Source organism: Branchiostoma lanceolatum, chromosome 5 (genome assembly GCF_035083965.1).
Source record: "Branchiostoma lanceolatum isolate klBraLanc5 chromosome 5, klBraLanc5.hap2, whole genome shotgun sequence".
NCBI classification, from domain to species: Eukaryota; Metazoa; Chordata; class Leptocardii; order Amphioxiformes; family Branchiostomatidae; genus Branchiostoma; species Branchiostoma lanceolatum.
Window position 1 is genome coordinate 11,265,470 of NC_089726.1, and position 14,001 is coordinate 11,279,470.

At 42.7% G+C, this 14,001-nt stretch overlaps 1 protein-coding gene across 3 annotated transcripts in view; it reads right to left on the reverse strand.

Moving 5' to 3' along the window:
• Positions 1-14,001, reverse strand: part of LOC136435083 (metabotropic glutamate receptor 6-like) — a 68,913-nt gene that overhangs the window by 21,562 nt on the left and 33,350 nt on the right. For all 3 annotated transcript variants that reach the window (XM_066428284.1, XM_066428283.1, XM_066428282.1), the window contains exons 2-3: positions 8,494-9,117; positions 4,363-4,579 (exon numbers count right to left, since the gene is read on the reverse strand). In XM_066428284.1, the coding sequence (XP_066284381.1) occupies positions 4,363-4,579; positions 8,494-8,994 (718 nt within the window). In that variant the 5' untranslated portion in view covers positions 8,995-9,117. The remainder of the gene's footprint in view (positions 1-4,362; positions 4,580-8,493; positions 9,118-14,001) is intronic.

Here is a 14,001-nt window from a genome sequence, read left to right on the forward strand (position 1 = left end):
TCTTGTATGTCCTGTTGTATGTGATTTACACATATGCGTTGTCCTCTGCCTGTGATTTTATTGGGAAAGTAGGATAAAGGAAGCGTGTAACTTAATCTAGTTTCAGGGACAATACAATGACACCATATTCATGCAGTCTGCGACTGTCCTCTTCTACAGACACCTGCCAATAACTGTCCATGAAGAGACAAAATATTATCATCCGCCGTTGTGTCCACAAATACTACCGAGCGCCTATTGCATCCATTTTGTAAACCTTGGACCCGAGAATGACTCTCTACCAATGAAATTTCTGTATTTAGTAGAGGATTCATTTCATTTGTCATGTCACCTAATTATAACTGATAAACCTCTACCGGCTAATGGCAACATTGATTGAACATTTGACATCTGTCTATCGGTTAAACAATCCCTCAGAGGGCGATTTTAGTTGTCCTTTCCAAGGGTCGATTTCTTTAAGTACGTGATAAAACAGTCCCGAGGGCTGGTATGTAATGTCGTAAATACAATGCTGATTGTGCCTTTGCTGTATGTGTATTTCTCCTATGTTGATTAGAATGAATGAAAGATCGTAAAGATTGTATTTAGGTATGCATTTGCATTGCTCTCCATAATACCAGATAATAAAGACCGGTTACAATTTCCAACTCGAATATCGAACATATTAAGTTTGTCATTCCAGATATCGTATAATATAAGTCTGTACGCATCTGTTTTGGGGATCTCAGCAGAAGCTCCTCAAACAGTAGCTCACAGTATGCTAGCACTATGGGCTATAAAGGAGCCCTGCCCTTTAAGACTACGGGGGGGAGCACTGACGCGGAATGTATTGAGGCAATCCAATGCGCTGCGTCAGCTCTTGGGACCTCCTTTAACATTGAATGAAACATCCATGAAAATGCTGCAAAATGAATACGGATTGTTCCATCAGTTCGGCTACACGGGCAGCGAGGCCAGCCGACCTGAATCTGTCCGCGGAAATGAGCCTAATAATAATGCTTCTGAGCCACTCTCCTGCTGACGATGACGGATCCCCGCTGACCCTGCCCTCGTGTTGATCACTTTGTACCCTTAGTGAAGTGACGTGACGGATCGGCGTTCAGGACGAGGAAATCAGGTTTCCGAACAAATGAAAGGGGTCATCCGTATCCATCCCGAGGGGGCAATAAACTCAACCTAAGACTGATATGAGGATTTCTGAGAGGTTTTCATAGAAATCTATGAAGATCGAATGTCAAGAGATCAGCCCGCACACTCAGGCATCACCTGAGATATGTTATTAATATAGCTTTGTTCGTATAGCCCAATATCGATGTTTAACATATTCGGTTACCTTTGGTACGGTACATTATATGCAATGCAGGAATAAAGGAGACGGTAACATTGTTTGTTGTAGTAAATTATGAAAAAGCAACAATCACCCAATTCCATGGAATTTTTTCGTACGTCGACACGTAACAGTTATTTGGTGGAGTACTTTGTCATATTGGATGTGGATGAACTTTTTAAGATGCGACCAAAACAGGTAAAGCACAATGTACTAAGTATACCATGTGACAGATGGAATTGGTCGAACATTATGTATCGGCCCTCAGTAATTTTACCTTTGAGCCCTTGCACCTATTTGAATACTCATTCAGAATAATGAAAACGATATCAAGCTGTACTGTAAATGTTTGGACCGGGACCAAGTATTTTTTCATGTCATGACCACCTTTCTATGATAACTTGCCACGGCATTATGGAGTAGAATTCCCCCGGGCATGCATACTTTAGTACTTGCAGTCAGATAAAACAGCAGGAAGCTAAAATCGTAAATGCTTTTTAGTCGTACAAGGTTCATGGCCTTATACAACCCGCTTGGTGATTAATAGTGATTGCTACTGTGTTTGAGCATGCGCGGATGCTGCGATTGTGTAGAGGTGAGGTCGAACGCAATTTCAGCAGGATTGTGAGCCGGAATATTTGAGTCATATTGAAAGCTGCGTACGTTACGATAGAGTGACCTTTGGTCGCTCCCCGCGTTTACGACTTCAATTATTCAGCCCGGGGATCTGGCGTTTAACGCGCAAGCCGGTTATCGATTGAAGACACCTGTTCAAACTACGCGCTCGCGAGAAAACACATCTTTCCTTCCTCATATCTTTCATACACATGTCGTAGAAGGAAGGGGCTATTCATCATCTTCGGTCAAGTTTCATCTTCCCTTAGTCAAGCGCGTCCCACTCTCTCCACGAGCAAAATGCTAGAATAATGAGAGACTTCATTACTGCGATGGGAACTGTCGTGAAAGCACAAGTTGGGTGGCTGTGTACTTAAAACGTAAGGCCTGGGATCGACGTAGAGAAATAAAAATGTAAAAGCAATTGAGGTTTAGTCGTAAATTAGCCACAGGCTTTGGTGGTATCTGGGTAAAGCGGAGAAAATAACCCGGAATGAAAATGCTACTTAATTCCCAATCAATCAGACAAGTCAGTTGGTTAAAAAAATATGCTTTTATAAACTCATTTATAAATTCATTTATACCAAACGATGGGCACGTGATGGGTTAGGTGGATAAAGTGACTCCATGATTAGGGACATAAAAATCCCGTGAGCGCAAGTGTTAAATCATCTACAGCCCACGCCTTGTTACTACTGTCGAGAAAATCCAGCGGAGAAGCTATCGCATTGACACACCTTGCCAAGGTCACATTCACTCGTGACTTAAGCCCAAACATCCGTGGCGAGGTGTAGATGGCGTGCATTTGCACAAGCCAGATATCTTCAAGTTTACGCCTACCCCAAGAGTTGCGCGGAGGTGGCGTCAGATGCACAGATCATAGATAATCCGGGTGTAAAATGAAAGTACAAACTCTGCGTGGGCTGGTTTAACTACCAACCGCGCGGGGTTAACACCTACCGGAGAAACTTTCCACGGGTCGGCAAACTTTCTTCAGCTTCCCATCTATACTCATAAAATATTAGATATAGAACAAACAGAACCTTAATGCTTATTATGTTATATGATATTTTTATGGCTCCACGGCGTATACAACATTTACGAACAGCTGGCAAGCTATGTGGGTCAATTCGATTGCTTATTACGCCCCAGGTATCCCATTGGCTGGATGAAATAGCGTAGTCATAAAAATATGATATAGCTAATGCTGAGGTAACAGTGCATGGCTAGCCAATCTGGTAGGGTTTAGAGATGTGGCGAGGCTGTCAGGATCGTTAACGTTCCGTATCCTTCTTTTGGAGTGTATAAATGCTTGAAGAACGTCTCCTAGAATGGCATAAACAATTGACTTCAGAGTTCAGAAGGGGAATCATAATATGCTATATGGTGTTGCATTACAGTCGACAAGTTTTAATGTCTTCGGCTGGTTGTTAAATGTCATTAACTGAACTGACGCAAACGCCGTTGTTTTTTTCATTCAATAATTGTTTCTGGGTGGTGCTCCTTAGAAGGTATTTAACTGCTTGCGTGAAGCTTGGCGGGAGGCCCTTTTAACGGCTGTCTGCTTTTGTGTCTAAGTCACAAAAAATAACCTTTGCTCTTTACAACCTCATAATCTACTTACGTCGCAACAGGGTGCCACTATGGTTCACTTCAGCCCGGCAGGTTTACAATCATCCTACAGACGCCATATTGCCTCTGCAGCTCTCTGACATCACCATGTAATTACGTGATTTATTATGAACTGCTGGGCGTCTTGCAGCTTTCCATATCATCATCGTCATTACCTGGTAATATCGCTTTGAATATGTACCAGCCAGAAACGAAAAAGACTCGTGTACGACATATACCACGCTAAGATGCAATATTAGACAGGTGTTTCCCATAGAAAGGTTTTGGTTGGATAGAAACATGTAGGTCCTTCATAACTTTGCATGATGTGTATTACAATTAGGAATTAGGTAATGTCATATAAATCATTACTATGTAGCACTTCTATTTCCATATGTCATTCTCAGTAGATTAAGTGCTATTATCGTAGGAATTAGTCTATCGTCTGTGTGAGCCCTGAACCAATCAAAGACTTCAAAGCAATGATGAATAAGGTTGCTTTGCTGATTACAGGCTCTTGGATGGCTGTTAGTACCTACATCCATCATGGCTGAAAACAAAGGTACTTTTGGATGTTTATTGCAATAAATGAGTAATATGTCAGTGCATTATGTAATACATACATGTGTATGTGAAATTTGAAGGGAGTGTTATCACAGTGTGATATGCAAGCCAGAAACCTCGGTACCGAATGTCAGACTAGTGTAGACTAACCCAGTGTAGAGTCATATCAGTTGATGCTAATTGTTTTCGTTGTTCATGACCAGGGATAGGTAACGAAGCAACGTAATAATTACTGAGGGACACACCTTCACTGCTGGCTAACCGGCGGAACGCCTCCACCCCCTTCTCCCCGTAGTTGCCTTCAGACGCGACGGTGGACACATAGGTCCAGCCCAGAGACTTGACGATGTCCACCATGGCCTGGGACTGGTAACTGTCCGACGGGACCACGCGGGAGAAGTACTGGAACCGGGTCTTGTCACTCAACTCCTCACTGGTGGACGCGTAGCTGATCTGGGGAATCTGACAATTAGAAACAAAACAAGTTAATTACTTGATGTTTATGATTTATTATTCATTCAGGATCAAGCATCGAAGATCGTTACAGAAAGCAGCGAAGGAGGGAGGAGGGTTGAAAATAAGGATGAAGAAACGGCACAGGGAGTTGCCTCATCGTTATTCGATCAGCTGTTGTTGATCTGTACCCTGTAGGTATTAATCCTTATCCATGGTTTCATTCATCTTCTTGTGTTTATCAATATATATTGACATATATGTTTAATTTATTGGCCTGCATCGATCCTCAGTACCGTACTTAAAAGATGCTGCCCTATATTCCGAACAGAGAAGTATGACCTGAGGTGTCGTCGTCGCCCTTAACGAGAGCAAACCTCCACAGGCTTTCACATCCATATTCCGCGCTGTTTTATGATGTTGTGAGTCTGCGGAGAACAAATTACGTGGAAACCGTAGTAGCAGGAGACAGTGAAACTGTGCTGACTGGTCTCCGAGCTCATCACAGCGCGCTCCGGTGGGAACGGGAGGATGAGCAGCTGCGCCACGTCAGACAGAAATAGATTGATGCAGCGGCCGCTAGAATATAAAAATGGACGGCGGAGATCGGTTTGGGGAAATGCACAACATATCACTTCAGTGCTACACAAGGTTTGAATAAATTGCCACTCGTTTAAGTGGCAACTGATTTCCTTTTCGAGTCGTTTTTCTTCATGTCAACTCCTGTTGAGGGCGAGTTAGCGGGTCATAAGTAGACATTTCGGGCAGCAGGCTTTCATTTCTTCATAACCTAACGAAGGGAGGATGGTGTGGTCCTGTCCTGTTGTGGATAATTCAGGAACACAGTTTCTTTTATATATGTAATCTACTACTTAAACATGGTCTGACCCTACTGGGAAGAGGCAGCGAGAGAATGAAACATGCAATAACGCATTTGGAAGAGGTACAGAAAAACATGAAGGCCTAGGGCATGATTCGCTGTTGCTGCTGATACTTTACCCCAAGGGCATTGTAATTATTGACATTTTCAATATGCAAATATGATTGTTTTTGAAAATGGGTCAAACAAGATGGGAAATTCTTTCAACAATTGAAAGGAGCGAAAGAAAGTGTTTAGGAGAATCTATTTTTAAATCTTAAATTTCCGACAGCTCTTTTGTTATGTCATATATGTAACCTGTATCAGACTTAGATTAAGAGTACATATCTCAAGGCGGATAAAAGAATGAATTCGAATAGTATATGGGCCACACGTAGTTCACACATTTTCCGCGTCTATAATATATAAACTCAATCTCGTGGCTACGGGTCAGATTTCGGGATCGTTTCGTGTCTCCTTTGATACACAGATCTAAGAGAAAACTTTCAATTTCAGTAAACTCACTGTAGCCCAGGTAATCTCAAAGAGGCTTACGGGGGTCTTAGCCACGTTTGCTTTGTGTTTACAAGAAAATCAATATCAAATTTTAATGCATGGTTACTCTAAACCCAGGTAGCGCTGTAGACGATGGCTATCTTCAGCACGTCGTGACTGTTCAAGGGATTCAAGTTGTGATGAAAAGAGGCTCATCACCGGTAGCAGTGTAACGGAGAGGGATTACTGCGAAACAACAACAGGAATAACAAGCTGAGAGTGGTTTGTGGTTTGTTGTCTGGTTCCACGGATTTCTGACGCCTCTCTAATTGATTCTCCATCTGTGCGGCCCCTGCTTCTGTCTGGGACAACGAAAAGCCAGGATCCCAAAATGCACCTGACCTACTTTGTTTACATTCACATCTCTAACATTTAATCAAATCACAGTTCATTGTACTAGTTACAATGGAGGACGGAGATCGATTGGGAGAGGCTCTCTCGTGGATATCCCACTAACTCAGCTTCTATTATGTATGTCATCTGCTGCTGAATCATTGCTACACCCCATTAGGAATGACTAACATGCAATAAAACATTTGGAAAAGATACAGAATAAATGAATGGCAGAAGGCACCATTCTTAACATCAGTCTGGCAAAACCCTTTTCCATAAAAGATTCAACACATTCGGTAAAAGTAGGTCATTTTATTCAAAAGGTTAATCGGGAGAACGTAGTTAGTTATTTTTTGAGAAAGCCCACAGGACATGGATTGAGTACATACTATTATTTTACTGGTTATAACTTGAGCCGAAACTGAAATTGGCATCTTTGTGCTGTGGATAAAGATATTTATCCATATGCATACCAGCAAATCAATATACCTACCTCATACCTACGTGTAGTATGTAGATTCTTTTAATTGAAAAATTCTTTGTTTGATGGAAGTACATTTTAGTTTCGAGATTATGTCATATGTAATATGATGTTCATCCAGTTATGTACCCCGTCATTATTGTACAAAGATATTAGGGAACATTTGAAATCTAAACGTTTATAGTTAGAAGTTAATTTCCTGTGTAATTCAATCTGCATATTGACATCATAACGAAAAACGTTCTAGGCTCGGGAAAAGGCTCGATCACTTTAGTTTGGATCAAATTTCATTCGGAAGAGACGGTGTCCTCTTTTGATCTGAAACAAAACAGAAGCCAAACGTATTACATGTAAAAAAAAACGGGAAACTGGAGGGAAATGACGTTAACCGGTTATATGATGTATCGGTATGGGATTTAGGTTGCAAGTTTTTCCAGGAACGAGAAATATGCACTACTTTTCGTGTCGTCCCTAGATATGAGGCGCAGATGTCTATTCCATGTCATGCTTCATATAACTTGCAGTAAAATATTGCTGATATTCGTGGAAGATGATATTTTTATGGCATAGCATGCATTTCTTTAAGAAAGGTATTTTCATCCTACAGATGGAAGTCTTCTTCTTCGTTTTGTACGATTTTACCAGATTGCTGTAATATGCCTCAACTGTGGCCGGAACTACCACACCAGGATAGGATTGACAGGACACACTAGACGCTATCCACGTCCAGAACACAAGGGCGCTACCATCATCTCTGGGGATTGAAGGATGCCTACTACTACTTTAAATGTTGGTTACGGGAAGACACAACCATAGCTGACGATTCAATGAGCAACAGACAGCAACGATCAACGCCTCTAATGTAATTCCATTCACTTAATTTTCCCATGATGTGTGTAAATCCCTTATCCCTTTTATTCGCGTCTTACAAGAACTAATTTCGAATTAATCCCACCTGAGGGGAGAGCTATTTTAATATTACTTTGACAAGCGCCATGCATTAGCACTTACTAGGATGATTATCTACTATAGGATGCGCTTTGCTAACTGTATGAATAGCGATAAGTACAAGCGATTTCTATAACAAAATAGGATGACCTCTTTACCAATTAATGCACCTAGCCCCGACGGCTTCAGTTTTCCGGTGATTAATCGCTATATCCGGCTGCAGAAATAATCTAATTCTAGCGGAATGATAGTTCAGGAAATTACGACACAGTTGCCTCGGATTTATCTATGTGGAGCTTGCAATTGATTGTATTTCCTTCTCTTGAAGCAGTCATATTACTGAGACTATGGTTATATTGTTTCTTGTCAGTTTTGTTACGTTGCGCACTGTCACATTGCGACAAATTACAAGATAACAGTCCGCTGTGATTTATAATAGCCACACACATTTACCAACCGCTACTGGTAAAGTTGTCGCCGTTTCTCATCATGATTACTGGCTATAAGCAGCCCGTGAACGCCATAGTAATAAGTGTTTAGGAATGAAAGCTGTTAGACTGTTACTCATATCTCACTGCGACATCAGGTCATCCGCACGCCTGGGGACAAATATTAAGCACTTTGACGATCATCTTGTAGGTGTGCTGCCCGAGTAGCGTTAAAACGAACGTACGACCACTTTACTGGAATATGTTGATTTAGATGTTCAAGTCTACGTAAGGAAAGGGAAGCATTAGGGAAGCTCACCTGAAAGAGCCGCAGGATGTTGGCCACCATGATAGACACGGAGCTGGAAGCCGCTCCGATGACACCCAGAAGAGGCTTTGGTTTGGGCAGCACGGCTGGCCGGCCGTCGTCACACTTCACGTCCCGACTGTCCAGCCGCAGCAGGCTGCCCGCGAACTTCAGCGACTGTTCTAAGGCATGAGAGTAGTCCTCACATGTGTCCAGTATCTGGGCGCCAACTTTGATGCCTTTCAAAATCTTGTCTGATTTATTGATCTCCTGTATAGCATACAGCATGGCCTCCATGCGCTGGATACCCTTCCCCTTCTTCAGCTCGGTGCAGTCGCCGTCCTGGCCCGCCGTGTGGAGGGGGAACAGGCCGCCCATGTTCACATCTCCAGGCACGATGGTCACCTTGTCTAACACGCCGTGGCACATCCCCAGTAACGTCCACACCACGATCAACACAAGCCCGTAGAACATTCCGTTTGAAGACATCTCTCCCCGCTGGAGTGTTTTCATTTGAACCGCTTGCTTCTGCTGGCGGCTACGAGCGATTTATCGCAAGTGTTTGCGCGAAGCCGGCGTGTCGTGCCGTCCGTGCCTGTATCCCTTCTTGTACTGAGCTCGGACCGCGTCTCAATCCTGCAGGAGGGGCGGAAGTCGATAGCAGGTCGTTAATAGATGTCAAGAGTTTTATGGTCTATGTAAAAACTCGAGCGAGATCGCCTACTCAATGCAAAAGTAATTACAAATGCTGGGAGGGAGGTCTTAGACGTGATTTGAACCGCGGCAGAGCGCGGCACAGCTTTACGGAGTATAAGAGAAGGGCGGAGAAAACCCGCGCGTGCGTTATCCGCCAACAACTGCCTCAACGATTTTTAATGTGATTTTTACCCATGCCACGGCCAATAAACACTCGGGTCGTAAGCAACGTGCGAGATGCTCTTTAACGGCCGCCATTCCAGATCTTCGATTTTCCCGGGACCATCTTGGTCTCATGGGCACATTTTGTTAAATATTATCAGCACCACATTCTTCATTCTCTCCTTTCACATCGACATGCCGGGCACGTTTTCCATCGGCACTTGATACCCTCACACGATGTACTTCCAGTTACTACATCCATACTTCAAGAAAATTTGAAGTTACACACAGTCAGGCACTGCGTGTATTGGATATCCATGTCGGTAAATATTCCCTAAACAGGCGATGCAGTACACACTGCAGGAAATCTGGAAATAACTGATACGTGCTGTCTCTTTGTCTGAATGGATCCCAGGAACAATTTATTTTGCCATTCTGGTCATGATAATGGCGTCAGGAGAATTAGTGACAGCGGAACTCTCCCTTATCAGTGTCTGATGTACAGGAACTGGTGGCTTAATGGAAAATGTTGCTGCCCGTATGGAGTACGGTGTTTAAGGCAGCATGAACAATTGGTGCATTAGGGAATGTCAGGAATGCTCCATTCAGGTGGAATCCCAAAATCACACTGTCATATGCGAATAATGCATTGAATACGTGTCACCAGTTCCTGCCAAACTTTCAAGATCTATGGTTAAGTCAATCTGTAACTGTAACACCTTACACATAAATCTAGATCTTATCGCTTATCTCTAGATTTTTTGTAGTATTGCTGGTACAACAACCCCTTGTCTATACTCAACTTATGGGAATGAAGTAGCAGGATAGTTGGAAGGTGGCTCTTTGGTTTTAGCGATTCAAAGTGTTGATTTTGTACATGAAGAGTTCGAGTGTATCTAGTGATCACACCACACTTTGCACTGATAAGCGATACACGAATGACACCATGTGGAACGATTACTCGTTATTTACTGTCCAGTACAATTTTCCCTTATGACCGGCACTGAAACATGGGTCATTGAATGGTCACTGCGCCCTATCAACTGTTCGTTTATATCGCTCACATCCATCAACTTTGATTACATTTTACGGCATCGTGTTACATGTGACACCATAGAATCCTCACCTGGGTGATTATATGGCCCTGTGGAGCATTAGAGGACATGGGTAGATTGAAGCAAAATTGTTCCTGTAAATCTGAGGTTAGTGTTCTCCATCAGGACAAAATGACCTTTATGGGGTCCAGGTAAGGTCAATGTGAGCCTAGCTTGTCCAAGGACGATTTACGTGTCATGATTACAATTTTACCGTTATTGATGTGTTAATAACTTAATACCATAGGCCGATGCGCGCCCTCTGACTGATGTATCCTGTCTTCTCCATCCCAGCCGGATTCTGTTCTTCTGCAGTCTAAACGTTACAAATGGTTCTCCGGGGGTTTTGATGACGCTGCTTTTCTTTACACTATTTGTCTGGAGAGTATTTTTCCGTTGGTGTATTTTGATCCAATATGAATGCATTAATCATTATTTGAGGGAATTGACAAAGATCTATAGATCGATCACGACTTTGAAGACAAAACGATAAACATGAATAATCATGTGTTCGACTTGTTGGAATGTATTTATTGTACTGTTCTGGCCCTTATGAAAATGAAGGAGCAGTCCCATGTGTGCGTCATGTAGTTTGTAGAGTACCTTTATCTGTAACTAATGTTTTAATGTTGCTCATTTCCATTACAGGACTCACTTGGGAATGATGCAGATACCTCGCATGTTATCTGTAACTCGTTCACCCATAGTAGATCGAGAAAACTCAAATTTACACGTCTCAAGTCTCATATATTGCACAAAGCAATACCCTACGGAGGGACTTGGTGAGAGGTCCTCCCGCGGTTGTTATAGTATACTGACGAACAACGGCTTCACGTATATACACCGTATGTGAGTAGCACATCCAGTAACACGTGCAGATATTGAAGACACAAGCCCTATAAACTCTACACGCAGAACGGACTCTGCACATGCCTGTACCAACTTCAGGCTTGAAAACCGCACCAGCTCTTGGCAGGCAACGCTGCGGTTGTCAGAATCGATGAAAGGGTCAAGGTGCTTTAGACTTGATTGCGTCGTACGGATGTATTGATCATGAGTTTCGACGTTCCCACCCAGGTCTTTTAATAGGGGATTAGCACACCGGGGAGAGGTTTATTAAGGGGGCATTGACAAATGCCCTTGCACTGTTGCCATCGGCAATGTTTTCCTGGGCACAATGATTGCACAGACATGCGCAACCAAAGTTGTAGTTAAACGCTAGCGTAACGGATCATTTCTATTATCACCTAGCCTCTGCCATCCAAATGTCACAAGGGAAAATGATATTAAACATTGGGATAGAAAATTGATTCAGCAAAATATAAAATTGTAACCGAACCTACTTGGAAAATAACATTGAATTTTCAAGACTGCCGATTATTCAAACATGTGTGTACAGACGCCATTATTCATGATACCAATTTTGTAACTTGACACCAGGAAACACAGACCCGATGTACCTGCACAAACGATGGAACGCGATAGATACAGAAAGATTTGTACACAGTTTTCGAGGATGTGTTTTCTTATAAGACTTAATATGTTGTACAGAGCCATCCAGCTATTGTTCGGAAGTTGACACAACACATGACGGCTGTACATATTGATTTACAGAAACTATGGGCTTCAAAGCTTACATACATGACAAAGAGCCTTCATACAAGGCAAAAAGTAACTCCACTGTCGACTGGGCGTCATACTACGGCAACAATTTATGATCTCAGTATCGATCGTTATGTCCTCCGTATTTCTCAGCCTTGTAGTTGTCGCCGCCGTTCGTCATAAATTCACAAAAACAAGCGCGCCCAACTCAATCCCCATTGAACCTGCTTTAACTAATCAGTTCACTGCATATTTTGACCACTGGGATAAGAATTGATCGATGTCGCTAACTGCTTCTATTGTTGTAACCATGCTCATATGTAATGTTCACACAATGGCTAACGACCAATAGGAAAGTACGAATAACAGTTACAGCTCATAGGGGTTGTCGACCGTACAGTTCAATTGCCTATTGACGTTGTAAACTACTTGAAACGTTCTACGTTTGCAGTATGTAGGCATTGCAGAATAAATCCAATACAGCCATACTTTACAACACAAAATCAGACACAGAACCCAAGTAGTTTCTACGTGAATGGTCTCTAATACACATGGCTATTAAGTGGTGCATGCTTCGATCATAAAAGGATGTAAGATACGCGACTCACTGCAAGATTCAAGGCCAAGGTATACCTTATAATCCGTCTCCTCGGGCAATAAAGAAGCGCACGACGGCGCCAACGACACTTTCACTTTATTCTAGAGAGCTCCCGGTATCAAAAGGTCATAGCATCCTTTGTATTCCAGAGGTCATTGCCTCATCTACTCCTTTTAACTAAATTGATGGATACGACGTTTGGCTGAACGCTGAACACGACCATTAGTCGCAATCATGATTGTGTAGAAGGTCACTGACCAGCCAGGCAGAGAGTTTGTTTCATGTACTGATATTCAGTCCTGATGGTTCTTAAGTTGATGAAGATACTGCTCCTTTCTTTTCAGTTTTTTAGTATTTTTTAGAGTCTGAACCGTAAGGTAGGAACAGACTTCTTGTTACAAAGTGTTCTTACTACTAATAGGCTCTTAGTTTTCGAAAACGTTGAAAGCAATTACGTAGTACAAAAGAAATCAGGCAATTGGAGAAATTCTCTAACGAGTCAGACGTTTCAGACAGCATCCACTATCTTCCATCGGTGCTCATGAAGAATATCGGATGTTATCTAGATCTTGATTTATTTTGCTCTACGCAATGTTCTAATTAGATGTCTAACCTTCATCGTCGGCGAATGGTCATTGTTCCAGACAAAAACAGATTGTAAACAGCTTTAATATTTGACTTACAAGAAGTACATTATGCTGTGTCAGGGCTCCCTGCCAGACCCACGGAGTTATTACTGTCATATTTCCTTCTGTCGCGTGCTGCGTATTCTCGTCACAGCACCGGGTCGCTTCTTTAAGCCGTCTATCTTGTTGCGCGTCATTAAGATGTCATGTAAGCTGGCTTTTCACATGGATCTAATCCCTGTGTGCGTGCTGCATGGGACCCGGGGTGAAGGCCGATGTCATGTCACACTGGTTCTTTTATGTACCTTAACTTCGCTCTGACTCTCACGGGTTTTATATATATATATGGCTATATATATATAGCCATATGCTTCCTTCCAAATGTTCATCTGGGTAACAAATGAATGAAAGTCAATCTGAGCTTTTGCTACACGTACTGAACAGTACATTGACGCACGGGATGGAGGTGTAGAGATTGCAAGGATTTGCTCCGGAGTCCGGAGGTGTGCGGAATGACCACCATTACACGCCTATTCAACTAGGGCGGCAACCGCGCTGCGACCGAACGATTTGACAGAGCGCTCAACGAATTTCATGGATACAAAAACCACGCTTTGTGGCTTTTGTAGTCTTTATATTCATACTTTTTGTACGATATTCCAAATATGAATTCAAGAGTCACGCAATTTAGCGAGGTCGCAGTGCGATCGCCGTCGAGTGGAATGGGGGAGGGGGGCTTTAC